The sequence below is a fragment of the Mastacembelus armatus genome, chromosome 23 (assembly GCF_900324485.2).
Source record: "Mastacembelus armatus chromosome 23, fMasArm1.2, whole genome shotgun sequence".
NCBI classification, from domain to species: Eukaryota; Metazoa; Chordata; class Actinopteri; order Synbranchiformes; family Mastacembelidae; genus Mastacembelus; species Mastacembelus armatus.
Window position 1 is genome coordinate 7,921,512 of NC_046655.1, and position 26,116 is coordinate 7,947,627.

General features: G+C 42.0%; 2 protein-coding genes across 2 annotated transcripts; both read right to left on the reverse strand.

Annotated features, from left to right (window-relative positions):
* Positions 1–4,987: 4,987 nt before the first annotated feature.
* gxylt1b (glucoside xylosyltransferase 1b) lies at positions 4,988–11,873 on the reverse strand. Its single transcript, XM_026326291.1, has 7 exons — positions 11,605–11,873; positions 10,998–11,208; positions 10,721–10,852; positions 10,123–10,374; positions 9,800–9,923; positions 9,375–9,547; positions 4,988–6,193 (listed from the first exon to the last, which is right to left on the reverse strand). The coding sequence occupies exons 1-7, from the start codon at positions 11,805–11,807 to the stop codon at positions 6,032–6,034; spliced, it is 1,257 nt and encodes a 418-aa protein (XP_026182076.1). The 5' UTR covers positions 11,808–11,873; the 3' UTR covers positions 4,988–6,031.
* Positions 11,874–12,777: 904 nt separating this feature from the next.
* Positions 12,778–25,800, reverse strand: yaf2 (YY1 associated factor 2). Its single transcript, XM_026327429.1, has 4 exons — positions 25,582–25,800; positions 25,023–25,148; positions 15,536–15,691; positions 12,778–15,279 (listed from the first exon to the last, which is right to left on the reverse strand). The coding sequence occupies exons 1-4, from the start codon at positions 25,605–25,607 to the stop codon at positions 15,027–15,029; spliced, it is 561 nt and encodes a 186-aa protein (XP_026183214.1). The 5' UTR covers positions 25,608–25,800; the 3' UTR covers positions 12,778–15,026.
* Positions 25,801–26,116: the final 316 nt, after the last annotated feature.

Genomic DNA, 26,116 nt, shown 5'->3' on the forward strand with positions numbered 1-26,116 from the left:
GCCGCTATGTGCCTAACACGGCAATAAAAGTCAGTTTCCTGTTATTTTGAGGTAGTGGAAGCGCCGGCAAAAGCCAGGGAACAATGCAGGTTTTGAGATATTTTTAATATTGCAAATGTTTTATGACAAAAGCAAAACTCACTCTGGTTTACTCCACAGCAGCGCTTAAAATGCTAACCAAGTGTTTAACAATGTGGGAGACATGCTGCTTGTAGGCGGTAGCGATATCAGAGCTGCTACGGCCTCCAGGCAAAACTATCTCCTACTGCGTCCCACTTACATACCATGTCTCTGTGGCATTCATTGTATATACAATCTTCATATTCACAATGAAAAATTGGTTGGTATTGGAGTGGTTAATATATGAGCCTATATAAAAATACACTGCAAAACTCTCTCCATCGCTGGCACTGAATGTGATTAAGTGCAACCTCTCACACACACACACACACACACACACACACACCCTCACACACACATTCAATGGACTCCTTACTGGCAATAATGAATCTGTGTGCAAAACACACCAGCATAGATGCACATACAGTACATATACACACATACAGACACAGTAACTGATTCACACGCACACAAACAATAGCCTGCAACTCCCATCCAGCCTGGCAGGTAATTGCTGTCTGTGGAGGGACAGGTGCTTCTACAATGGAGCGCCAGTGTCCAGACAGGCTCTATTCACTGCCGCTGTAATTACCTAATTGAAAAGCTCACAGGGGAAGAGAGCGAGTGAATGTGAGTGAGAGTGCGGAGAATGGTTTAAAAAGAAGAGAAAGGAAAAGATAAGTGCTGGGCCTTTGGAATACAATAAAGCTGAACACTACACACACACATACACACACGCACGCCTGTACACACATATACAGTATAAGCTCCCATAACTTCATTTTTCTAACCATGCACAAACGTTCACACGACTACGCACACACAGGCACACGCTGAGGTATTTTCAGAATCAGATCACTCTGGCACTAAATATTATTGAGCTGTGATTGAGGGATGGGGTGAAGGAGGGAGCAGTAATGGGAAATCTATTGTTGTGGGATGAGGATGCGGCAGGGAAAAGAAGAGGGTCAGGGTATGTTGGGCTATAAAAGCAGCAGGGTCACACTCATTTCTGATCTCAGCGTCTCTGTCTCAGTGCCCCCTCTCCTTTGGCTTTACATTTTATGTGGGCTCCATAGACAGTGGAGAGCAGATGGGGCTTGTGCCTGAGTATGACGTCCATGTATTCATTTCCTCATGTATTGTGAATGTGTGTGCTTAGAAATGTGCAGCTTGGTGTTCCAATCCAGCCAACAGAAAATGTATTTGTAATATGTTTATTACAAATAAACCTCTGTCATTGTGATTACTACAGCTTTATCATGTGCGAAGAATCAAACACATCAAAGAAAACATGTTAAAGGAATAGTCACAATTTTAGAAACAAGGAAACAGCTAGCATGCCTTTGCCAAATGGTTATAAAATGTAATACTAATTAAAATTAATTATTTAAATTTCATTAACTATCTCTCCAATGATTAAATATATTTATTTGAATGTTTATTTGACCAAAAGCCAAAGCGGATAAAGTAAACGTGTAAAGGTGTGGGAGGAAAAGTTAGCAGCCAGCTAATGGTAGCTTCATATTTGCTATGCAGATGACAGTGGTATTTCTAGAGCTAACTCCCAGCAAGAAAGAAGCACATTTCCCAAAATGTCAAAACATTTCCTCCTTTGAAACAGAAGTGACTCTGTGGAGAATCATGGAGTTGCATGTTTTTGACATCACTTTTATATTTGGTAAATTCAGGTTCTCAAACAACTTCAAAAGGAAAGTGAACACCCCATTTTGTTGCGAGCTGCAACTCGACAACCTGATGTACTTGTTATTGTCCTTGGATGTGTTTGTCTTACTTTAGAAGTCTTGTTTTGGCTCTTATATGTGTATGTGGTCTGGAACAAAGCAAAAGAGCAGAAATCCCCAAGGGGAACATTGCTAAGAATGCGCAGCCTCACACTGGTGTTCAGGAAATGTTTGGAAATTTGAAAATCTACACTGACACAATCCATTGCCATTTCTATTTATACATATATATGTGTGTGTGTGTGTGTGTGTGAGCATATTTTTATCTTTGTATTTGCAGTATGGATTTCAAAAGTGTGTTCTTGTAGAAAATATAATCATAAAGCAAAAGAAAACACACATATAATGCATTAAGGACAAAAACAAGGACGAGGACCACATTTGGCTGCCAGTCTGACAATGCAGGGAGATTCCCTGAGTGCTGGCTCCTTTTGAAAGCAGAGAGGTTTCACAGAAAGCTGGGCAGACTTCCTTTTGCTTGGCTTCATGGCATTCACTGTGTTGAATCTGATAAACACCCAGAAAATAAGCTGCTAGGTAAATAAACCAATCTGCCGAGTCTCTCTCTCTCTCTCTCTCTCTCTGTCTGTGACGGACTGAATGAATCACTGAAGCAAATTCAGTGTCAGTGTGAGCAAAGATGTCATATTCCATCTCACTGGCCATCAAACATACCCTGGAGTCACACACATGTAAATAAGAAGTGTGGAACATGACATTGTGTCTGTGGGGAACATTCAGGCCTGTGTGCTTCTCTCTCTCATCTCCTACAGCAGTGATATGTAGACCCTGTTACAACATGTAAATGACACCCTGCTGTGCAATCTAAGAGTACGATATGTCACCTATGCTCAAATGTGCCATGCAAGATGTTGTGTATGGTGTGTGCATGTATGTGTGTGTGTGTGTGTGTGTGTGTGTGTGTGGAGCCTCTGCATCCAGTACCTCTGCTAGCTGCAGATGTATGTGTTTTAACATTGTACATCCATATACTGTATGTGTAGAGAATTCAAGCTGTCCAAATGAGATATGGTCTTGTCTTTCTACATGGAAAACCTAATGAATAAGGGGAATTTATACTTAGGATCAAAGTGTATTCCCATTCATACACAAGCACAGCCAGTCGAGAATTGTTACCACTTTCTAATATGGCATACTTATAAATGGGTTTTATCTAATGCTTTATTAATGGTTAATCAATCATGTATTTATGCACCATAGACCTGAAATAAGCCATTAATAACAACCACATTCGGCCTGTGGGTTTGGTTTCAATGGACAGTTTACAACTTGCAGAACTGCAGAGCATTTTAAAAAGCTGCACTAATCAATATTGTTTTATGAGTAATAGCTCAAATGACCATGTCTGATATGAAGGGTGTTGCTCACTGTGATGAACCACCGGAGAATGATCACGCAGCTCTGCAGTCATTGCACTTTCATTGTTTAGGCTTTATGACCCGTAGCCTTAAGGTTCTGCTGCACCAGTTTGTGTACTTTCCTAAAGACTGACCATGAATTTGACTGTGTTTTTAGAAATGCAGTGCTTAAATCAGTTGACTATTGTTAAATAGTAATAATCACATGATTGTATATCAATAATGAAAATTGTCTGGAAGGATGTAACCTTGAAGTCACACACACTTTTGGAGGTTTTGTTGCACTTCTCTATTTCAGATGTTTTCTTAATATCAGTTGTTGTTGCGCACACAGTAACAGCAATGTGTTTGGTTCTCCAGAAATCGGTTTTTGTTTGCTTTTGCTGACACTGTTTTCAGGTCCAATTCTGTTTTCATCAAGGTAATATCGAAAAGATAGAGTTCTGTAGCAACAAAGTGCCCTAGTTGCTGTATTTGCTATGACAGCCTTGTGCTTTTCTTTCATCAGAAACACTCTCCATTAGCCTTGTCTCTGTCCTCCCACTGTGCACTCATCTCTCCTATTCAAAATTTTATCCCGCAACAATAGGTAAAAATGGACGAACCTTATCTGAAGTTTTTTTTCTCTCTCTCTGTCTGTCTCTCTCTCTCTGTCTAACAGACAGTACATTCAGTGATTCTGCAATGTGACCATTTCCCTGCATTGTGCACCCCGACCCACTCTAAACGCTGGAGGTCACATATTTATTTTAAGTTTCTCTTCCAGCCGTGATGGCACAAAAGAAATAAAATCAGTTATTTATAACAACATAAAACATGTAGTTTCAGGAAAATGAAACCTTGGAGGATAGAGGATATTGAATTTTTCAACAAGCTGCTCAGTTTATGCCATTGTCTCTCTCTGTCCCTGGAGACCTGGCCTCTTACTTGTAGCATTTAAACACACAGGTCAATAAAGGTAATTGATAAGCTCTCATATGGATATATAGTGATGAATGAAGAATATTTCTGGTGCAATTAATAAAACTAGCTCCAGAGTCATAAAAGGATGCTTGTGTCCTCATCTAAATGGAATAGTCCAAACTTATTCTCCATAATCAGTCATTGTCACAGACGAGCACCTACAGGCCTGTTACTGGTCCATCCCTTAAATTTTATGAGCACCTCAGAACTGAGGCAGAGATGGTCCAGCACCTCAGGTGGCCTAGTCAAAGATTATTGGCAAGTCCATTGATCTGCCCAAAGGGGCAATAGAAACATAGCATCAATCCTCTTCAAGTTAGATCCTCTTAAACTAACAAAGATGCTTTATATTGGTAAAAACCAATAAATCCAGTATAAGATGTTGGTATTTCCCTGATCCAAGACCATGTAAGTCGTAATTTACAAAGTCTCAAAGGAAATAACTGGAAAATGATAGGAATAATTTTAATTCCATACTCACAAATTGTTAAGAGTGTGGTTTTTTTGTAATTGCTTTACTCTTTTTAAGTTTTTTTTGGTATGATAAATTATACTTTCCTCAAAACCAAAATAAATAAATAAATAAATGAATCTTAGCATGAGTGGACATATGAAAAAATGCTACCCTCTGGTGGCTAAATATAACACACTGCTGTACACATGCTACAAAACTGAAATGTTTAATGTAAAAGAAAAGATTTTAACACAATGACATAAACAAGTAAACAGAGTCACAAGAGCTATGTTTACATCACAGCCATACCAACACACTATAGGCAGACAGTTAAACTTCTGATTTTAACTATTAGTGATAAAAAAAATACATTCAGTGGTGCAAAACCCATAATTATAGTAATAAAAAAAATCCTTTGGCTTCAGGAAAGAATCTGTAGCTTATTCACCTATTCAACAGCATTTTTCTGCATTTTGTTTGCATATCAGCATATCTGGGTCTTGGCTGAGCAAAACACATCTTTTTAAAAAAAAAAAACAGTAGGGAGCAAACATGTATCGAAGCAAACAGTACTCTGGCGGAGGTTTTATATGCTCAACTCCTGCCACTGTGAAGATACACGTAGACCCAACAGAGAATTCATTTACATAATCACTTCTGTCTGAAAATTCACAAGAGTTTCACACATTCTCTCAAACGACTGTCTTTCCATCTTATCGAGTGGGTTCTGACAGTTGAAAAAGTGGTCCAGTGCGTACATGCCTAAAATATAGGGCCTGCAAAAAGGCCTTTATTTATCCAGTCCTGATGAGGGTTTTGTCTCTTAATAAGAGTTTTTCACAAGGTTCAACAAATTCTCCAATATGGAAAGTCTAGAGCATTCAGTAACCAAATGCACTGAAAGCAGAATATTATTACTTGGAAGATGCCTGCTGGTTCAAAAACAAACCCAGTAGTCAGTAAAATGTTAATAAAACCATCTGGAGAGAAAAAAAAAGTAAGATTTCAAGCATTTTCATCGTACTCTTTTTGGGAGCGTCTTATAGAAAAGGAGCAGTTATTAGTCTCAGTCAGACAGTTCCAGCTCCTTAGGTGGGTTTCCATCCACCTGGTTTCAGGTGTATTTTCAGTTTGCACATGAAACCTGAGTGAGAATTAAGCAAATCTTCACAAAAGTATTAAACTCCACAACTCACTTACAAAGCTTTAGTTTTTGCATTCTTGGCTCAATGTCATAAACAGCTTCAGTCAGCCTGTAAGATCAGAAGTTCAGGATTCAATTTCTTGCTCAAGAATGGGAAGCATGAACGGTTAGCCACAAAAAGAAGAAGCAATTCTTAACATATGTCTAATCTCGTCCTTCGTTTTTGTCACCAACCACGTGCAGCCTTCCTGTTGAAACTGTCCAGGCTGTGTGCCAGTCTCCTTGTGAAGAGCATGTGGGATTTACCGCAGTATGTATGTGTGGTCTTCAACAATTCCTCTTGTAGAGGATCCAGCAAGAAAGCCACCGGGTCTGCGCCAAATGAGTACTGGAACAACAAAACAATTCATTAGTTGCATTGCTCAGATGGTTGCATCTAAAAGGTGAAAGCACACCAACATTTAATAAAGTTCTTCTTTTTTAATGAAGGAATGGTACATGTGTTGCAAACTTAACATGTATCTAAAATCTGGTTGGTACTCAATGGACAGCTCTTCTCCTGGCGCTATGGTATTAAACAGCAGACATCAAGTATGGATGTACTTATTGTCATGCACACACATCATCCGACAGCATCTATGGAGGCTCAGTCTTCACTCTGGTTGATGGCTTGTTTTGCAATGCCCCGTGGTTTTACAGCCGTGTCCTCCTTTTTAAGCTTAAGCTGGATTTTGAATGCAGGACTTTTACTTGTGGCGGTTTATTTTACACCAAAAGTGATGTATTGTTTTCAAAATGGCACAGATGGTTCGTTTCAAATCTCTGTATATTCATTGTGGTTAAAAAAAAAAAGAAGAAGAATTTATGATGAATTTAAATGTACTGATCTTACATATGAGACAGAAAAGGCAGTCGGAGTAGCCGTAGAATCTTGAAGTGAGAGAGTGAAATCCCAAACTGCTGTCAAGACTCCCCTGAGGACAGCTCTCAGCTCCACACCATTCCAGTGGAACTGATCACCAGATTCCCTTAGTAAGTAAGCAAAGTAGTGCTTTGGGCAGCGTTTGGGCTTGGAAGATATCTTTCCCTGGATAAATTAAAAACTAAATCCGCAAGGCATACTGAACTCAGATGGGACTCCAAATCTAATCTGATTGGTAAGCCTGGCAAAACATAAAAGCAGTTTTTGGAATCAGTTTTATGCTACAGGCTTAACGCCCAGTGATAACCATGGATTACAGAAGAAACGTCATGAGTTCCCAATAATGAAGGAGCCTTTACAATGCTCAGAGGAAATCAAAGGGGAATTACCATTTTTTATGCCAGCTCATTTGCTTGTGGTTGGGGTCCCTGATATTGGGTCACAAAGAGAATGGCGTTTTTATGAGCACATACTCACTCACATACACACACACACACACACACATACTCATACCCACTGGTCATAAAGTTGCATTTACAGTTGGTGTATTGATTTTGTGTGGCTGATGGGGCACCGTTGGTGTGCTGCCTCCAACTCTAAACGTACAGTCGGCTGTAAAATTTAACTGCTGCTTCCTGGGCTCGGCCTTCTGCAGCGGCGGGAGGGAGGAGATGCTTTACGATGGACAGGCCGCTGTGGTCTGTTTGAGACGCAGACGGGCGGACAGACAGGGAGGAGCACTGCTGTTTCTCTTCCCATTTCTTTGTGCAACAATTCGGAAAACAATCACTCATTTACATTAACCGCCAGTTCATTAGAACTATTGTCTGCTGTAAAAACCCATATATATAATTTAACATGGATGTGCAGCACAAAAACTGCTGGTAAATTGATTATCCCATCAACAGAACGTTACAAATTCTGAAAATGTATTAATTATTTTGGCCATTTTTGCTTAATAATTAACTGACAACCTGACAAGTCAAAATGTCTGCTGTGAAAAAGGGGCCTGTTCCACATCCTGTCGTGACTCACCAGTCCTCTAGCTGTCCTCAGTGTTTCAAGCCTCCGACCTCTCACCTGACTGGTCACCTGACTGCACACCTGCTCCACATCAGCAATCACTCCTGTATAAATGTGACCTCCGAGTAACATTCTCCCTTTTGCCAGACTGTCTGTGTTATTTAAGCCTTTCTGAAGCTTTTTAACATACCTGCCTGTGTGACCCTTTCAGAGCTTTAGTGTGGTAGCCTTGTTTTTTCTGCCTTCTGTGGGAGTTTGTGTTGCGATACTGCAAACGTGCATAGTAGATAAAGAGGAGAGTTAAAACTTGAGTGCAAAATAGGCTGTTTTTGCTCTTTGGCTTCCACACTGTCAGTCTGCATTTCATGCCCTCTTTCCTGTGCCAGTTTACTTGAAATCTTACACTTCTCTAGAGCAGCCAATGCAGTAGCGTCCTGTTATTTATCCACTCTGTAGCAGCCTGAGGTTCTGCTGCAGATGAACAAGCTGATACAGATGAAATGATCTGTCTATAGAGATTAAACACACACAGAATCAATTTATATGCCTTTGTCCTCCTGGCAAACCAGGTATCAATACCTACATAGGCTATTGGGAAATCTCCACGCCCTGAGCCCCTGTATGGGGTGGGGGGGGGGTAATACTCCCTTGTCCCAGCACAAACAGTATAGCTGCATGTATGTCTGCTGTTACAATTGATCCTGTTTTATAAAGCCATAGTCTTAACTGCAGGCCATGGATAAGTTATGGATCAGCCATCGCCCTGATCTACATTCAATGCTTTGTTAATAGGAAAGCAATGACACAGTGAACGTTGATGGCTTCATTAAGTAAATGCCACTCCTGTCGTCAATATCATTACACTGCTGGTAAACAACACATAAACATCCTCATGGGGGAAATTACTTTCACGCAAACCTTCTGCCAGTGGTGGAGATTTGTGTCTGCGGCCTTTAGGGTCTCCACCAATCCAAAACCTCATCTGGGAGGGTAAAGAAACTTAGTAGCGGAGAAGAGCACGTGTGTCACCGGAGGTTATAAAAGGGCGACTCCAATCAGACAATGCACTAAATTAGACCAGGCTACAAACTACAACACTTTGAGAGAGCCTTATTTAATGCATGCACCCAAGAGAGATTTAACCTGGTGTGATTGCCCCTTTCAGTCACTATTTTGGTAAGAGAGCAGTTTAAAGGGAAAACATAAAGGAAACACACCTACTTCTAAGGAAAAGAAAATGATGATGCAATAAAGTGATGTCAAAAATGCTCATGATGGACTGCCATAATAAGTTTCTTTTGCTCTGCTTCCAGCGTGAATATCTTTGCATTTTAATTGCTGTGGATTATTAAGCCATAAAGCTTCTGAAGCCTTAAATTCAAATGGTGGGACACTAAGACCTGATTTTTTTTTTGTTTTGTTTTGTTTTGTATAATGTTTCTGATTATTTTATAAAAATTTTATTACAAACACTACACATATCTTTGCTTTGTCCTTAGTCTCAACCACCATGAATATAAAAAGGGTGTGATTGGGGTGGCTGAAATGAATTATGAAAAGTAACTGATGGAAGTTCATTTTATGGCGTACCCAAGCTTCACTAACACAGACAAACCATGCCCACCTTTCTTATGGCCTCGTAAACGGCTCTGAAGGCAGGCTGCTTGTGATCGTGGTAAACCCCCCTGTTTCCGTGCAATATGTAGATCCCGTCCTCTTCAGCTGATACACAATTACTGCCATAGATACAGTGATCTGGACGATAATTCCACTGGCAAGGTAACTCCAGCAATGACTCTGGAAGTGTTAATGCACAGAAACACTCAAATTAACAAATCAATGCAACAAGGGCGGCGTCTTGCAGACTCTTACAAATATGATATGCTGATGTTTGTACAGTTGGACCATCAGCAGTAAGTAATACTCCTGTACTTTGTCAATGTGGGGCTAAAATTATTATTTTAAGATGAGTATCTGTTGCACATAGATTGACACAGAGATACTGTGTGTTCATTGCTATGTGTAAATATGAGTGCTTGTGCTCCTCACCAGGGTTGTGGTGAAAAATGATATTAAGTAGATCCTGGTCCCCCCAGGTTATGTTGAGTTTGTATTTCTGGAGTAGAGGCATCAGCAGCTCCTCCCAACGCAGCCCCACTGATGTCATGTCATTCTGTCAACACAGACCAGTATGCAGTCAAATATTATTATGTATTTTAGTGGTTGGGAGCTTCATATTGCAGTAGGATCTAATTGAGTCCTTTGTGCACAACTGTGGCATGAGGAGGACATCTTGTGGCCAAATAGAGGTAACACACTACTACAACAAAACCAACCAACATGATCTATTAAACTTCAGCGCTCATCCCTACCTTAAAGAAAGTGTTCCTCATCCTCGTCATATTCATGAGCATGACCCCTGAGTTGATGCCTGTCCTGCCGTAGAAGGGGTGGCGTGCGAAGCGGCTGTACCAGGCAATACGGGGCTCCTCGTGCTCAGGGGCCATGGCGGCCAACTGAGATGAATTAAACTGGGACAGGAACGCCCACAAGTGGTCTACAGGCTGCAGGAAGAGGATGTCTGAGTCGACGTACACGATTGAGTCGACGTCCTTTAGGATCAGCTGCATATATTAAAAAAGACTAAATCACTTGGAATATTAATAACATCGATATGTTCTGCAGTGGTTTTTACAAAGTGAACTTTGGTCAGGCTAGTTTCACTGTAAAACTCATAAATGTATAAAGACAAAACATAATTATTTGTCTATGAATTTTAATATGTAGACATTAAAAACACCAAAAGTGAAACTGATTATCTGTAAAACTGGCAAATTACACGTATAGCTACCAGCCCCACTTTTGACAAACATTTGTCCAGACCTTGACTTCCTAAAAACAAATGACTGAGAATATCACAATGGCACATATGTGTTTGTACAGTGATCTGTATGATGGAGTGAAGCTTACAGGTAAAAACAGCCTCTGAGAAGCACAGGGTTTGAAAAGTTTCTTCCACTCGGCTGCATTCTCACTGGGGAAGCTGATGGAGTAAACTGTGTAGTTGAATCTGGCTCGAATAAAACCAGGCCACGACTCCAACTGGAACAAAAACAACACATTAAAAAGCTCACATGGCCATAAAGTATAGGATATGTTCGCCCCAAGTCCACTTGCTTGGGGGTTATTTATGAAAAGCAGTGAGCAATTTCCAGGTCGGGTTTTCAGACCAACTTTTTCTACTCACGGCTTCCATGAAACTTGTGTGCAGCTGATCTTCAGCGAAGATGTGCAGGCTGAGGCGTTTGATGCTGAAAAGAACAGCAGACTTGATCATGGTGAGAGTCTCCTCCAGCCTCTCCCCACAGGCCACGACGGCCAAGTGCATAGGAGGTTCGCCTCTGCTCTGAACGCCGCCACCAGCAGCCTCCACCTGACCCCACTGACGCATGATGTACCTGAGACAGGAGACAGAATCAGACAGACATGTTAACAATAAGAAAAAAGGACATTATTAACTATATAAATATAGATGGGTTAAATATAGAACTGGTCACACTGTGGTTTCACATCAGTTAAGCCTTTTTCTCATGAATTCATTGACTATCACCATGTCTGTACTGGTCCATCTATAAGCAAATACCATAATTCTCTGTTTTTATTATCTTGGGTCATAGTAAAATACCTTGAAAACAAGAATAGTGGGGGTCTCATACAATAAACCAGCAGGGGACCAGCGTCACATTCCTACACATCATAGTGTCTTATGGAGTAGATCCCTAACTACATCCATACCCATGGTCATCGTATGAGATGTAATTATTCATGCAGCAGACCTGAATGTCCGGTCCTACCTATTGTACCAGTGTGTGTTTTGGGGCCCGGTTTTGGCGACGTCCCCCCGCCAGACTCCGGCCGCTCTCGGTGGGATGAAACCCTTCTTCGTCCCGGTTCCACCGCCCGAGCCGTCAGAGTACAAGAGCTTACTGTAAACATACAGGCCCGAAAACACGGCAAACACCGTGCACAGCGTCAGTGCACGGATGTAACGCCGCATTATGGAGTTTGAAAACACAACTCGGAGCTAAAGTCATGACACAAAAACTAGCATGTAATAATAACAGTGAAGCCACACGTAATGGCGATACACTTCCGGGAGCTGTTTATAAAATAAAAGCTTAAAAAAGGAATAGGGCCACACACTTGTTCCTATGGCAGGCGTTTTAAAGCTCGTTTGAAGGCGTTTGCAAGACTTTTACTACAAAGATTTATTTTTGGAGAAAATGCTGTGGTCGTTTTTCTTTTTATTTAAACATGCTTCTTCATAAACACGCTATATTGCCAAGTTGCCTTACTAATACCATTATAATTTAATAACGCAAGAGGGAAAATATGTCATATCTTACCTTAAGGTCGATTTAGTAGTTCTTCTGTAGCTTAAAGTTTTTTTTTACACAATCTTCCTCAACTTATTCCATTTTCTTCATGCTGAGCACAGAAGATGATCACAATTTTCCTCATTAAATGATAGCCTGCTATTTATTGTTATGATATGTTATATTGTTATGTTTGTTAATACATTGCCCTTAGGCCCTCTGACCTACATTGGTCTTACTATAAAGGTCAAAGAGAAATTTGTTGTATTTACTTGTTTTTGTTTTGCTTTTATTTTGAAGGCATCGGCACACTTCCGGGTCGTATCTTGGTTTTATCTTGAGTCAGTTTATGCAAAACAAGCAGAAGGTCAGGACCCTTAAATGGGGGAAGGGTGGGAGCGATAAGTAAAGTTGATTCCTCCCTCTCCCTCCTCCTCAGGCGCTGTCTGCTGCAACCTTCAAACCCATGAAAAGCCCCATTCATGGCTTTAAATGACCAGCCGCCTTTGTTGTGTCTGCATTAGACAAACAGACCTGAGCTCCAATTGCATTTTCATAAAGAGTTGGAAGTGAATTAATATGTGTGCAAACCAAATCGTATGATGAAAACTACAGTATACATATATAATTATGCCACAAAGATGTATGATGCAACTATTAATACATTTTGTTTATTGCTTAACTAAACAGTAGTCTCCCTAAATGCACTGTCGAAGATAAGCAGCATTTAGTTTGTTCTGTAAAAGGCTAAACAAAAAAAACTCACTGTGTGTATGCATACATCTGTGTGTAAGAAAATGTTTTAACAAAGCAACATTTAGTGCATAAAAAAGACTTTTTTTTTTGTTTGAATTTTGTTATTTTCTTATTCAGACATATAATAAACAAGTTCACGCAGCTTTAAACAACTCAGCATGGCCAACAGAACAAATAACAAGTGACACTAACACATTTAAGTGTCTCCCATTTTTGCCACAACCAAATAACAAATGTCTGTGCAGTTGTCACAAGCCCACACACCTAGTCCCAGCTAGTGTAGTGAACCTATGAGAATACGTCTCTGATACATTAAACCATACTAACAAACTAAGAGACATAGCCTGTCCCACAATATACAGACCATAATATTATCATGCCATGATAGTTCTCAGGATGTGTGCTAAAATGCTAAAATAAAGATCTCGACAATAACACTGTTATAATGGATAATACAACCACATCAAAACATTGTAGTACAATATTTTAGAAATATCCATTTTATCTGTGTAGTTAGTCTACAGGTTTTATAAGTTATTGTGTAGTTAGGTTGATCGGTAGTAGTTCTGCTGGGAGTTTAGTATTGTCCAAAGCTCCTCCACTTTGCTACGCCAAAATGAAGGAATTGAAAGTTTCTCAAGTCCATCACACCGCAGGATATCACCTACACTGCTCATAAACATCAAAACTCTTTGTCTGTTGTACAAACGCCGTGCTGAATCCAAACTGGGTCCACTGTAGGTGCGGAGCAGCATCAGCACCCTCTGGTTTCCCTCTGGGACACTAAACAGGTGCAGTCCTGTTTATACAGCAAAAAAGGGCAATACCAGTGTAAGATACATCATTACCATCTTCTGCTCTGAACAGTCCGACTTGAACTTTTGTTTGAGAAAGTAAAACAATGTCAAATCAAAGCTGAAACACTGATGTACATTTGTAAGGGGAATGATTTCCGTGTTGCTTTCAGCTGGTAAAAGACTTTCTCTACTAGCTAACATGAAACTTATGCTGCTTCATGCATGTCAGTTAAAGTCAAGCAAACAGCTTCTTTGTAGTTGCTGAATGTGAATAGTACAGTTGGACTGAGTGGAGGTCAGATACTCATCAAAACAATGAGCTAAAAGCACACATGCTCAGCTTTTCACATTAATAGTAAGTAATTTGATTAGAATGGAAATATTTAATGCTGGTTTATGTTGGAGGTTGTTGTTAATATATTGTTCAAAATGAATGGTAGCCAAGACACTGTGTCTCCAACTTGGCTGTGCTGACAGGAAATAATGTAAAATAAGTTTGCTGTAGGATTTTGGCACAAACTGAAAGCAACACCAGTATTATCCTTTTAAAATATACATCATACATTCCTGCACCTTTTAAAAGTGGGCTTTTCACAAAATCTGCCAGGTGCTTGTGTGTAGCAAGCATCACCTGAACTAAACACCCTGCTCCAAACATTATTGAAAAACAGCACAGGAGTACATCCGCTATGCTGCATCATAAAAGTCACTCTTCAGCGGAGGCAGTCCCAAATTAAATGCTTGGAGTACCAAGATCAGGAGCGGAGGACTGTGAGGTTGAAGGTTCGGCGAGGGGACACTGAGGAACTGTTTACAACATGGTTCAGGTTTATAGCAGGTAGGCAAAAATTCCAGACGGAGGCTGAGAATTCCTTACAGAGGAAGAACAGGTCACGCTACCTGCTGCTGCTGAAGATGAGCTCATGGGTGGGGGGGCTGCACATTTCATTTGACAAAAATAAAGAAAAAGGAAAACTGTTGTACAGATGCATCTGGAGGAAATCATAGAGGATTAAAAAAAACTGAGAGCACACTGTCCAAAATTTTATTTGTAATGTAGATCATGATAACCTTCGAGACGGAACAAAGGGTGTTTTGTATTGCTTTCAAAATGAAGAATTCCAGTGCTGTGGTTGTGTCAAATCATCAAATTTACAAGATCTGATGGGCTGACACGTCTTTCTCTGACCAATAGGTTACAGTTCCTATTAAAATGAAATATCTGGGAGAAAGTAAGCGAAAACTGTTTTGTGCAGCTCTAACATAGAGGCAGGGCGCTCCTCCAGTGACATATGCACTTGCAGATAAGATGTAGGTGGAGGGCCAGAGAGGTTTTGAGGGGCAGACTCAGTGGGACTCCCCATTAACTGAGCTGCCCTCACCTCGGGGTGAAGAGGAGCGGGAAAGCCCCTTCTCTGTGTTTTCTGAGCTGGAGCCATTCTGGCTGTGGTGGTCGGCCGACGACGCGGCACTGGAAGATGTGGCCGAGGTGGACGAGGGCTTGGCCTTCTCCTTAAAGTCTGTTATGATCACTGTCAGGTCTCCAACTGTCACCTCCAGGTGCTGGGCGCTGCTCCTGTCGATGTTTTTTAATCTCGGCCTGATGGAGAATTGGGAAAGCCATAGGAAGCCAAAAGAAGCTATTTAAGATTATTTGCTTAAAATCTTTGAGCATATTCCTGACACTACTTTGAAATGTATTTCTTGTTTCCTCCCCTCTTCACCTCTATCTTTTTAAGTATTTTATAAAATATGCCAAAACATCAACATAGCTTGAACATAACCAGCATCTATGGTGTTTATTCATGCATCCCTGACTTCCTGTTGATCCCCAAACCCTGTGTCAGCTCGTTTACCTCATCTTCTTCTGACTGTTCTTCTTGAGCGCCGGCTCTCTGTCGCCCTTCTCCCTCTCCACCCTCTCTTTCTTCTCCTTTTTGGGCTGTGAGGGCAACACAAACTGCTGCGTTACCTGCTGCTGCGAGACGAGCTGGGAGACGGGCCGAGGCTTCCTGACGAGGGGGGAGGAATGGAAAGGAGGATCGGAGGGTGAAGAGAAAGACATAAAGAGGGAGAAAGGAAGGGGAGAGACAGAGTGTGGCAGATTAATGAGAGGGAAAATTGCAGTGAACACATGGCCTCATGCTAGTGCACCACCATAATCAAGAGCCAATAATCACTGCCAGTGCTGGTTAGGATGGTGCTGCTGAAGTGTTCTTAACACTGGCAGCAAGTGGCAAAACACACAGTGCATTCAGAATAAAAGTCTGGATTTAGTCTGCTGTGAGATACGTAGTGTACCTGCACAGGCTTGTTTTACTGCTCACAGGGATAGATGAGATGAAAACTAGGATGTGACAGTGTACAAAGCGAACTGAATTCAGAGCATATAAGTATATATTTGCTTTTCCACAACATAAGGATACCTGTAAGCCAGAAAAACAAGAATGGTAGGATGCTGTCTGCAAAGGAGAAAAATGAAGTCAGCCGTGACCTAAAGTACAGTATGTCACACATCTACTAAAGGTCATACCCAAGATGTTTCTCTGGTATTCTTTCCAAATGCGGAACATCAAATCCTCCTGTTCAGCAGTGCCTGTCTGTTTGAAGTCCACATCAAGGTGCACTCAGCCATAAACTGTGTCTCCTGTGCTGACAGGTAATGACAAAGTGTTCACTGATGGCAATAACTGTCTAATAAATGATGCACCTTCATGCATGGGTTCCACAAATATAACACAGTGGAACGAGGTAAACTAAATGCTCCTCCTCACAGTCACAGTTTCATCCTCGAGGAGTGTCTGCTGTTTAAAAAATGATGCATTTTGTAATTGGTCTGGCAACGGTTTGCCTGCATGACTGTTGCGATCAAATTTCTGTGCAACTGTGTGCATTTGTGTGTGTGTGTGTGTGTGTGTGTGTTTTGGGGCTGTCAAGAGCCACAGCCGAGAGGCAAGAGTGTTGAAAAGGCCATCTGTTGAAAGAGTCTACACATCTAGTGCCCGATTTTGCGCGCATACACACAAACGCACAGACATGTTTATGTGTAGGTATGAATGCGTCTACAGTAGGCAACCACGGCATCCAGACACTGCACCAAAAGCCAAACGCATACGTACAAGTCCGAACAGGGTCCACACGAAAACGCATGCGATCGACAGAAGACGCATACACCGAGGCGTATCCAGGCACATAACTGCCAACATGCATGCGCGCAAACACACAGTCACGCACAGCAGTGAGCAGATGAAGTATGAGGGCATGATGAGAACGGCAGAAGAGCCTGGTGTTAGTTTTCTGAGCCCTGTTGAGCTGTCATATTTGTAATTAGAGCTTTTAAAGCCATTTTCATATTTCACGAGCCAGTTTTCTAGTTTTAGCAGCTTTGTAACATGGGATCTCTGTTAACTGTTAACCTGAATCACCTCACCTTGTGACAGGTGAGATTTAGCCTACTGCTCAGAAAATATAAAGTATGTGCTATAGGAATTCATATAAGTTAAAAAGCCCTGCTTTACAAACGTACTGGTCTAAACGTAATCCACCTGGCCAGGTGTTGCAGAGTCACAGTATGGGCCACATTTGTGCCTTGGTGACCTATTTAGCTTAATTTAGAGTCTTTTAGTCATTATCTAAGAGGAAATATTGTGGCTATAAGCCTGGGCTGATGGTCTGCTTTCTTGTTCTAAGGGCAAAGCTTTTGTTTAACAATTCTGGGATGACCTAAATTGGAGCCCATCTTCAAAGAGTCTTTCCCAGAGTCATTTTTTTCTGAGTTATCACTGCCTTCTCAGAACATGCAGTGTTGCTTGCGAGGCTAGAGTGAAATGCAAATGGGTCTCTTGGCCTACATAACTGATAGGGAGGAGATGCAGAGATCCTCTAATGTGTCTGTCTTGTCAGCACGATGGCGCAGAACTGCTGACACCTTTTTGAATAAAGCCAGAGGCCTCTCAAAAGTCCTCTGTTCCCAGCTCTAGTCATTTACCCCAGCATTCCTCCTTTTGAAACAAAGCTGTGTCTGCTGTGGTGAACTGACTGCAGCTCACACAAAGCAGCCGACCGTCCTGCCTGGAGGCCAAATGTTGGCAGCTCCCAAAAAAAAAAAAAAAACAAAAAAATAAAAAACAAGGGGACTGGCTCCCTTGTTCGTAGCGTCCTTTGGCTTGTGTTTGATGAGTTCAGCTGAGGATGTGGCGATTTCTGTCTGATTTACGGTACATAATGAACACATGAACTGTCTCCTCAATGCTGAGAACTGTATGTATCCTCTATTTAAAACTAAAAGACTGTCTGTGCCTGAGAGCAATGAGAGCCAACTATAAACATATTTTGTACATCCTATCCTCCTCATGTATTACAATGAAGTAGAATCTCGCTAATAGAGCCAGTTCAATAACCTGGAGGTGAAAGAGGAGACAGACAACCTAATATTACAGTGAGGCAAAGCAGCAGGCCTCAACAGAGCTGCCTTTGTTAACCCAATCAAATGGTTATTATCTTAGCACTTAGGCCTTCGCTGTTGGCCTCCATCTGGAGTCTCAGTGTGTGTTGCGTTTCGTGTGTGCCTATTGATTCCAACAGGAATTTCTGTGCCTAATGTAACAGCCTATTCTTTCTGACATTCATACTACGTATTGGAGCCGCTGTTCTAATCGATATTTGCTCCACTGCTGCCGTCTATTCTACAGCAGCTAATGGAGTCCCACATAGGGAAATTAGGATGTCGGCCAGAGTAAAGAAAACAATGGATATTAATAATAATCTCTTCATTATTGGATTGAATTCACAGAATGTGAGAAGGAAAATGTGTAATGTATTCAAATGGATAACTGAGTGACTATACATCAGCTGCTCCTTCAACCTTTTTTCTTCCTGTTCACCTCTGTTCATGTCTCATCAGCTTTATAAGAACATTCCTACACTTCCAAAGTAAGGTGCAGAGCATTAAATAAGCATAACTGTCACTCTCGCCCTCTCCAGCTCACAATCTTTATTCGACTTTTGCATTAAACTGCAAGCTAAAGGCAAACTTGTCTCGTCCTGCAAGCTGGAAAGTGCAACTGCTGCCACTGATCGCTCACACATACTCACACTGCACTTGAAGGGGAACTCTGGCTGACCCTTTCCCAAATAGGTTAGGAACACACACACATCATGTTATCACTATCTCATTCTTCTGCCCTTTCGCACTCCTCCCTCCTCCTAATGCACCCGCTGACCTCACACACTTCCACCTCTGGCCTGCGCTCAAGAACCCAAAAAAATAAAAGCACACGATGAGGCAGAGCTAGCAGAAAATGACACCACTGCTTCTGAGTGGGTCACAACTGGAAAGTAAATGCTTGTATGTAACAGAATCATTAGGTGGCCAGATTATGAGGCAGTTACGTTTCTGAACAGTAGGTTCAGTCTTTAGGGGGAGCCTTCACACATTTGGATTATGTCCTTTATTTTGAAATATTATCAAAGCTTGGAAAGCTGTTTAATTCATGACAGCGCAGCTCTGGCCATTTTCCCAGGCATTAGCTCTTTAAATTATTGAACTGAGAGTCCTGTGTTACTTCTAAAAGACAGCTGCATAGAACTCTGCAGATGTCTGGACCGCTTGCTAACATTTGTCGAGTACATTGTGTGATGAGCAAACATCCCACAGGACAGTGGAAGGACTGCAAATAAGCACTCAAGCGCGCTGCTGTAAACAAATCTCAGCTCACTGTTCTGTGATGATTGTAAGATCGTTGTGAAACAGCTTATTTTATGCCCTGTTGAACAACCCGAGTCCAGGTGTAGGTGTATGTGTGTCAGGGTTTCTATCAGCAGGTTGTAGGCTGCTCCTGGGAGCTCCTCCAGCCCGATGATTAATGTCTCTCCTTGCCTGTACATGCTACCACCATGTGTGTGTGTGTGTGTGTGTGTGTGTGTGTGTGTGTGTGAGTGTGTGTGTGTGTATGATAGAGACAGATGGCTCTCCCTGTCCTGTGGTTTATGACACCTTCTGCAGCCCGTTAGCCACACTATACCACATTTTCTTTTCTCACATAAATGCCCGCACATTCACACACACACACACACACACACACACAGAGCAGCATGTCATGCATCAGTGTCACTGTAGTAATTACAGGCTTATCACGCAGCCATAATCTTGAGCCACAGTGACATGATAACAGCCAGCTTTATTGTCCGTCGGTGTACGCTCAGTGTTTGTATGCTGTATGAGCACTAACACCGGCAACCCACACCACTGCCCACTGTGTGACTTATTAGAGAATCTAATCATTTAAATAGGATTGTAAAACACTGATTTGTGATATACAATAATTTTTACATGCGTGCTGCTGGTTTATAAACTCAATTAGTGTCAGTCATCTTAGGTACAGATTTAAAATGTTGTGGCAGTGATAATGTCAGTTCTTCTCTTATGCAGATCCGGTTCCTACAGTTTGTGTCAATATATCTGTTGTTGCCTGCTCCAGTGATCTCATTTGACATAATCACTAACGCCCCAAGTACAATCAAAAAAAAAAAATTAAAAACTAAGGAATGCACACAGTATCCCGTGGGGAAAGGTTCATGTTGCTCAACAATAAAAACAAACCTAGCATTTTCATTGTTAGCACTTTAAGTGGGTGAAAACACATGACTCTAAGGTGAGAGTCACATGTGTTGCTCCCAGTTAGTAGCACATTTTGTGTAATCAGTTTGGGAAATTAACAATAGCATTAACACAGCAGCCAAATTTTATTTTGGGGGGGGGTGGTCGTCTGCTAAATTAGCTTTTGCCTACACAGCTTGGCAGCTACAGAACCAGGTTATTTTTCTGATTATGGAATCTTCAAAGGGCTTTTGAATGTGTGGGGGAGGACAAGCCTTACCAAGAAGCTAATAATATGTCTAACAGAGATGCATGGCTACGGTAACTGATTCTACTGCCAAAAGGAAATTCTTTATTCAAGTAGTCTTGTCAGTGTAAATGTATACACAGGCAGTGGAATAATATGGAAATACAGCTAATTCACACTTTACACTATGAATTTCAAATTAAGGCATTTTCCCCAGGCAGCATTGTATTGTATATTAACTATTCCATGGTAGTTTCTACCGATGCAGGTGTTCTTAGAGAATGGAAAAAAAAGGAGATAATTAATTTTTCCTTTTTTGCATGAGAAGTTATTCTAACCTCGAATTTTATAATCCACCCCCGGCTCTAAAGACAGACGTCTATGTCACAGCTAACAATCTCCTTGTCACATCATCAGTCAGCTCCAGCAGGCTGATCATTATCTCATATTTATAATAGATATCTGCTGAAACCAATCACTGGCTGGATTCATAAAGTTTATGCAAAAATAGCAACAATCTGATAGCCAGTATCTACATCAGTATTATTCTTCTTCACTGTACTGACAGCATTTTATTTCATATATCTTGTTTACATGTGATTTCTCACTTTCTTTTTCTGGTAATATGTTCAGGTAGCACTGAAATTATTAACTAATAGAAATAGTAATCAAGTCTTATAATAATTATTACATTTGTTCAAACATGTTCCAAACAAAAATGCCCAAATTGGTGTATACTTCTCTGACATATTTGGACTAAATGTTTAATAGAAATGGCTTTTTGAGTGAAAATGTTGGATTCCTGCACCTCATATTCTAAGCTGAGTAATTTCGACAGCTGCATTTGTTTACAGTGGGTCATGCAACTGCAATTAAACCGATTGCACAACTTCAGCTCAGCTTTGAGGGTGTGCACTACACGTGAACTGTGAGGGCGATCTTGTGGGGAGGATGATAAAACAACATCTAAACAGCCAAATGCTGACAGGTTCCCAGCCCAGCCAGAGAGGCTTGTGCTTGTTTAGGTGGAGCTGACAAAACCTGCAGATCAGTCAATCTGTCACCAAGAGACGCCCCAGGTTAAGTTCAACTCCCAGAGAGAAAGAGAGAGAGAGACAGAAAGCAAACAAACATGATCGCTGAGACAAAGAAGAGATAAAAGTGAGGAGAGGGCAAATGCAAACGAGAGAGGGAACTATCAGGAACATGATCAAGCTCACTGCTCCCGACCCGTGGAAACATAATGCTGGCAAACAAGCTGCTGAACGCCGAGTGCATGCGCATGTTGTTTCCCTGGTGGGCTCGACTTGTCAGAGCTCAGCTCAGTGAACAGATGCAGGTGGTGGAGCCTGGACACCAGAGAAGGTCACACACACACGCCCTGCTCTATTACACCCAGTAGTATTTTGCTAATGATAATGTTTAATTTTGGGTTTAACAGCTGTCTGTCAGCACCACTTCACATGACATTTTCATCTTAAGGATTAACTCTGAACCACGTCCCATCTTTCGTCATATTGTAAAACATTAATCCAGGACAAATCATAATGGGTGCAGTGGGAGGCTTAAAGTGTCTTGCTCAAGGACACTGCCTGGATATTTCAGCTGATGTAGGAAGAAAATCTGTGACCTTGCACTTATCAAGCAGCCTCTCTTTAAGGCCCACACCAGTGTACCGTGACTTTCATCTATCACGCTGGTTTTTTAAAGGTTGGGACTGAGCCCGAAGAGCTGCAGGAAGATAAAATGGACACGTTTCTTTAGCAAACTCTTAAGGTAATGAGGATGCATGATATGTTGCAATCCTAGAGCCCCTCTAAGACAGCTCTCCGTGTCTGTGTGTCTTCATATTTGACTTCCTAGCTGCTGATAAAACGAGTAGAAAGTCGGCCCACTTTGTCAGTTTGTCTCCCTCTCCTCCACTTCACTACACCTCCTTTGAGGAGTGAGTCCAATCCTGCTGATGTATCCCCGTCTCCAGTCAAACTCCCAGGCTCAACAACGTGCTCTCAATCAGCCCGCCGGCTTCAGGCCCCTGCAGTAGATCATCTCTCTACATCAGCAGGATATAGGCAGTCAGATCCGCTAAGCCTTCCCTTCATAAAACATTTATCTTCATCTGCTGACGGCTATCTACATGCAAACTCACTTCTTCCTAAAATATTTCTCCATCCTAAAATGTTCTCATTTACAGCATCCATTACCTGGCACTTGATGAAAAGACATAGACCCTGTCAGGAAAAATTACATTTTTTTTTGGATCAAGTTAGTGATAAGTTGATTTATGCCTCTTCCACAGAACCCACACTGGCTGTCAAACCTGTGACCTTCAGAATATGGGACACTTCCTTTTACCACTGGACCGTCCATGCTTGTGTCAGGCACTAATTTGTTATACAGTAATAGCTAAGTCATGCTTGTTTAGTAACCAGCGAGGGACTTGCTTTGCCCTCCATTAATATTCTGGATGTCGTTTGCCCTTTAGCACTTTCAGCTTGCTCACTCAGAAAACCCACTTGTCTGTTGTGTTCAGTCATTAACAGCTGTGACCACCTGTGTGGCCATTTTGCTGCAGTATTAGCCTGTGTTTGTATAGTTGTATAAAGTTGGGGTGTGTGGCCTTGTGCAATATTTTGATAACACTTCTCCCATAAGAGCTCCACGGCACTGTCCGTCGGGAAGACAGGGGTGGTTATTAACATTAAATAAGACCTTCTCACAGACGGTTTTCTAAATTTGTTGCTGAGTGTCAGGGGTGTTGCAAGGAATTCTGGGTCCTTGCATCGTTGCCAACTTCCCTAAAAATCGCCCAGATGGGGAAGATAAAGGATGTTGAAGCTTTTGGTGAATTTTCAGACAGCTTCTTGGCAAAGCTGGAGGCTGCTTGTTTTTACAGAAGCACAGCAGAGTCACTGAAGTGTCCTCTTAACAATCAGCATTCAATTGCAATAAGCTGGACCCTATCGCAACAGCACGTCTGCCGCTCAAGCTCTTTGTTTGCGTGAGCGGCAACTGTGTGTTTACGGCCGTGCACTTTGAGGACACGTGCACGTGTCTGTGTACGAATATGTATGCAGTCGTGCGTAAAATCTGCATGTTGAGTGCATCTGTACGTGCGTGTGTGTGTGTCCCTGATGACAGCAGGCTGATTAAGCTGTTGCATAGTAATGAGCTACGGCTGTCTGTCTGGCAGCTGCTCTGACAACCTCTTCTCACAACTAGCCCTCCCACACAAAAACACACACAGCCATATACAGTAGGTGTATGCACCATCGCATAGAATCATGAAAAGGTAACGAAACTGAAGTGATGTGTTGTTGTTACTGTTGAAGTTAAATTGGTGGGAAAGTTGAGCTAATGCAGAAGAGGATAATTAGTGATGCATTAAAAAGGATGATCATGTCACAACAGCCACGCTTCCTCTCTTTCACCCTTTGTTGTGTTTTCCCCTGCCACCCAGGGGAAAAGAAAAAAACCCCAGGCCTTCTCACTTACTTGAAACGTGTATACGTAGCGGTGACTGGCACCGTGCGAGACTCAGCCAAAGTGATGCAGAGGTGTGCTGGAAAAAACCTGGATCTGGCTCAACTTTTTCTGCAACGCAACGTGATGTCATGCGGCAAGGCGCTGCACTGACCAATCACGTACATGCAAGTGCACACTCCTGTATTTTTGCTTTTTAATCTGGAGATCCTCACAACAAGATAAAATTGTTTCTACCATAATAGCTTTCTGGACTTGTAAAATATAGTCTGTGCCTTGTACAAACCACTGTGCTGTGTTTTTGGTTTAAATCTGTTTCTCCAACTGGACTTCCCAGATTGTATTTCATTATCTCACTCTACATGAAACACTCCCCCAGCAATGCAGCCCCTGGTGTTGTCTTAGCACAGGGTAAATGTTGGTGTGAATCCAGCCTAAGTCATTTCCTGCTTCCAATCACTGATGTCAGGCGAAATTTCAGCCACAGGCACAGAGGACACCCGGTGTGAGCGTACGCGTGCACCTCCACGCTGTGTATCTGTATGCTCGTCTGTTACAAATATCTCCAGGCCAACAAGATGAATGTCTGTGCTTAAAGAGCGAGTGATCAGTGTCAGCATCTCGGTGTCAAGGATGTGGAGGCCGACGCACTGCTCAGACGAACAATTAATAAATCAACATGTTGACTTTGAGGGAAGCTTTTCAGAGAGAATGAATGCAACTACAGGAAAAGATCCACCATGTTTGTTTACATTTACTGTCTGAACTGTATACAGAATGATCACAGTGGGAAGGATTACACATCAGGTTAGAATATAGGGTTACATTAATCCGTTCCACATGGTATAAATGCAAAAACTGCTTAGAGGGAGGGGTAGGAGCGAGATTAAACTGTTCCTCAGTTTGCTGTGGGGGCCAGCCCCTCCAGTCCCCAGGGACCCTCCCGCTCCCCCGCCCGCATTGAGCCCTCACTAATGCCAAAGACACCAAAGGTAATGTATATCCATCGCCTTACCTTGTTGATGTCCCCTTCCTGACATCACACATCATGCACTTAAAAGCCTCTGCCGTGTTCTTGTACGTGCACACGCTGCAGTCCCAAAACCCCTCGTCGGAGGAGGGCTTCGGTTGACGCTTCGGCCTTTAAAACAATAATTGTACAAACAAAAAGAAGATTTAACAAAAACATAGGGTGGTAGGAGAGGAGAGAAAAGGTGGCGAGGGGAGAGAGGAGGAGAGTGAGTTCAGCTCGCATCCACGAAGGCTATCGATAGCAAACATCTGGGTAAGCCTATAGGATTTAGGAAATCATCTGCAAGCGCGCTGTGATCCGACACTGTAATTGGCGATGAGGTTTTAACACCCGTGCGCATTCCTCGCGCGCGCGCACACACACATACACATGCAGAGAGAGAGAGAGCGAGAGAGAGAGAGAGAGACAGAGCGAGAGAGGGAGAGGGAGGGAGAGATAGAGAGACAGACCGCGGAGAAAACCCATTTTTTTCCGTGCGCTCGCCGATGTCCGCTCCCCTCTTCTAGGCGGAATATGTAGGACGCACTAACTCGGTCGTTACCTTGTGGGACTCCTCTTGTCGCCCATGCCAGACCAAGGTCTATGTGGAGGTGCTGAGACGAGCAGAAGTCTTGTTATTTTCCAATGATTTCAGCAAAGAAGCGATGCGCCTGTGCCGCTCGGCTTCCAGCTGTCGTGGAAACTCCGCTTGGGAAATAGTCACGTGACTCGCGGTAGCCAATCAGAGGCTGGGTTACTTTACGAGGCTGACATTCCGCTTGATGAACCTATGACGCCTTCACGTACCCGCTGTAGCTTCTATTTCTGTGTATTAGCGGTCATACGTATGCATATGATTTGGTAATTACCACAAACGTGTTTCAGGAACGCGCTGTTCATCACCTAAATATAACACACATCGGTATGTACGCGGGTTTTCAGTTTAATCAAACACTTCAGCTGATTTCAGATGAGGAAAGAATAACATTGTCAAATAGACACTAACGTGCAGCACACAAAACAGTCTATCGAGAAAATTACGTAACAAAATGAATTAGTAATCTTACTATTAGTGTGAAAGAAATGTTTTGTTTTTG

Excerpts from the sequence above, each read along its gene's own strand:
- gxylt1b (XM_026326291.1), bottom strand. The coding sequence starts at position 11,807 with ATGCGGCGTTACATCCGTGCACTGACGCTGTGCACGGTGTTTGCCGTG. Across the intron at positions 10,375-10,720 it reads CTCAGAGGCTGTTTTTACCT|CTGATCCTAAAGGACGTCGA; the intron begins GTAAGCTTCACT and ends TAATATATGCAG. Across the intron at positions 9,924-10,122 it reads TGAGGAACACTTTCTTTAAG|AATGACATGACATCAGTGGG; the intron begins GTAGGGATGAGC and ends CTGTGTTGACAG.
- yaf2 (XM_026327429.1), bottom strand. The coding sequence starts at position 25,607 with ATGGGCGACAAGAGGAGTCCCACAAG. Across the intron at positions 25,149-25,581 it reads GACAAGAGGAGTCCCACAAG|GCCGAAGCGTCAACCGAAGC; the intron begins GTAACGACCGAG and ends ATTGTTTTAAAG. Across the intron at positions 15,280-15,535 it reads AACAGTCAGAAGAAGATGAG|GCCGAGATTAAAAAACATCG; the intron begins GTAAACGAGCTG and ends ATTCTCCATCAG.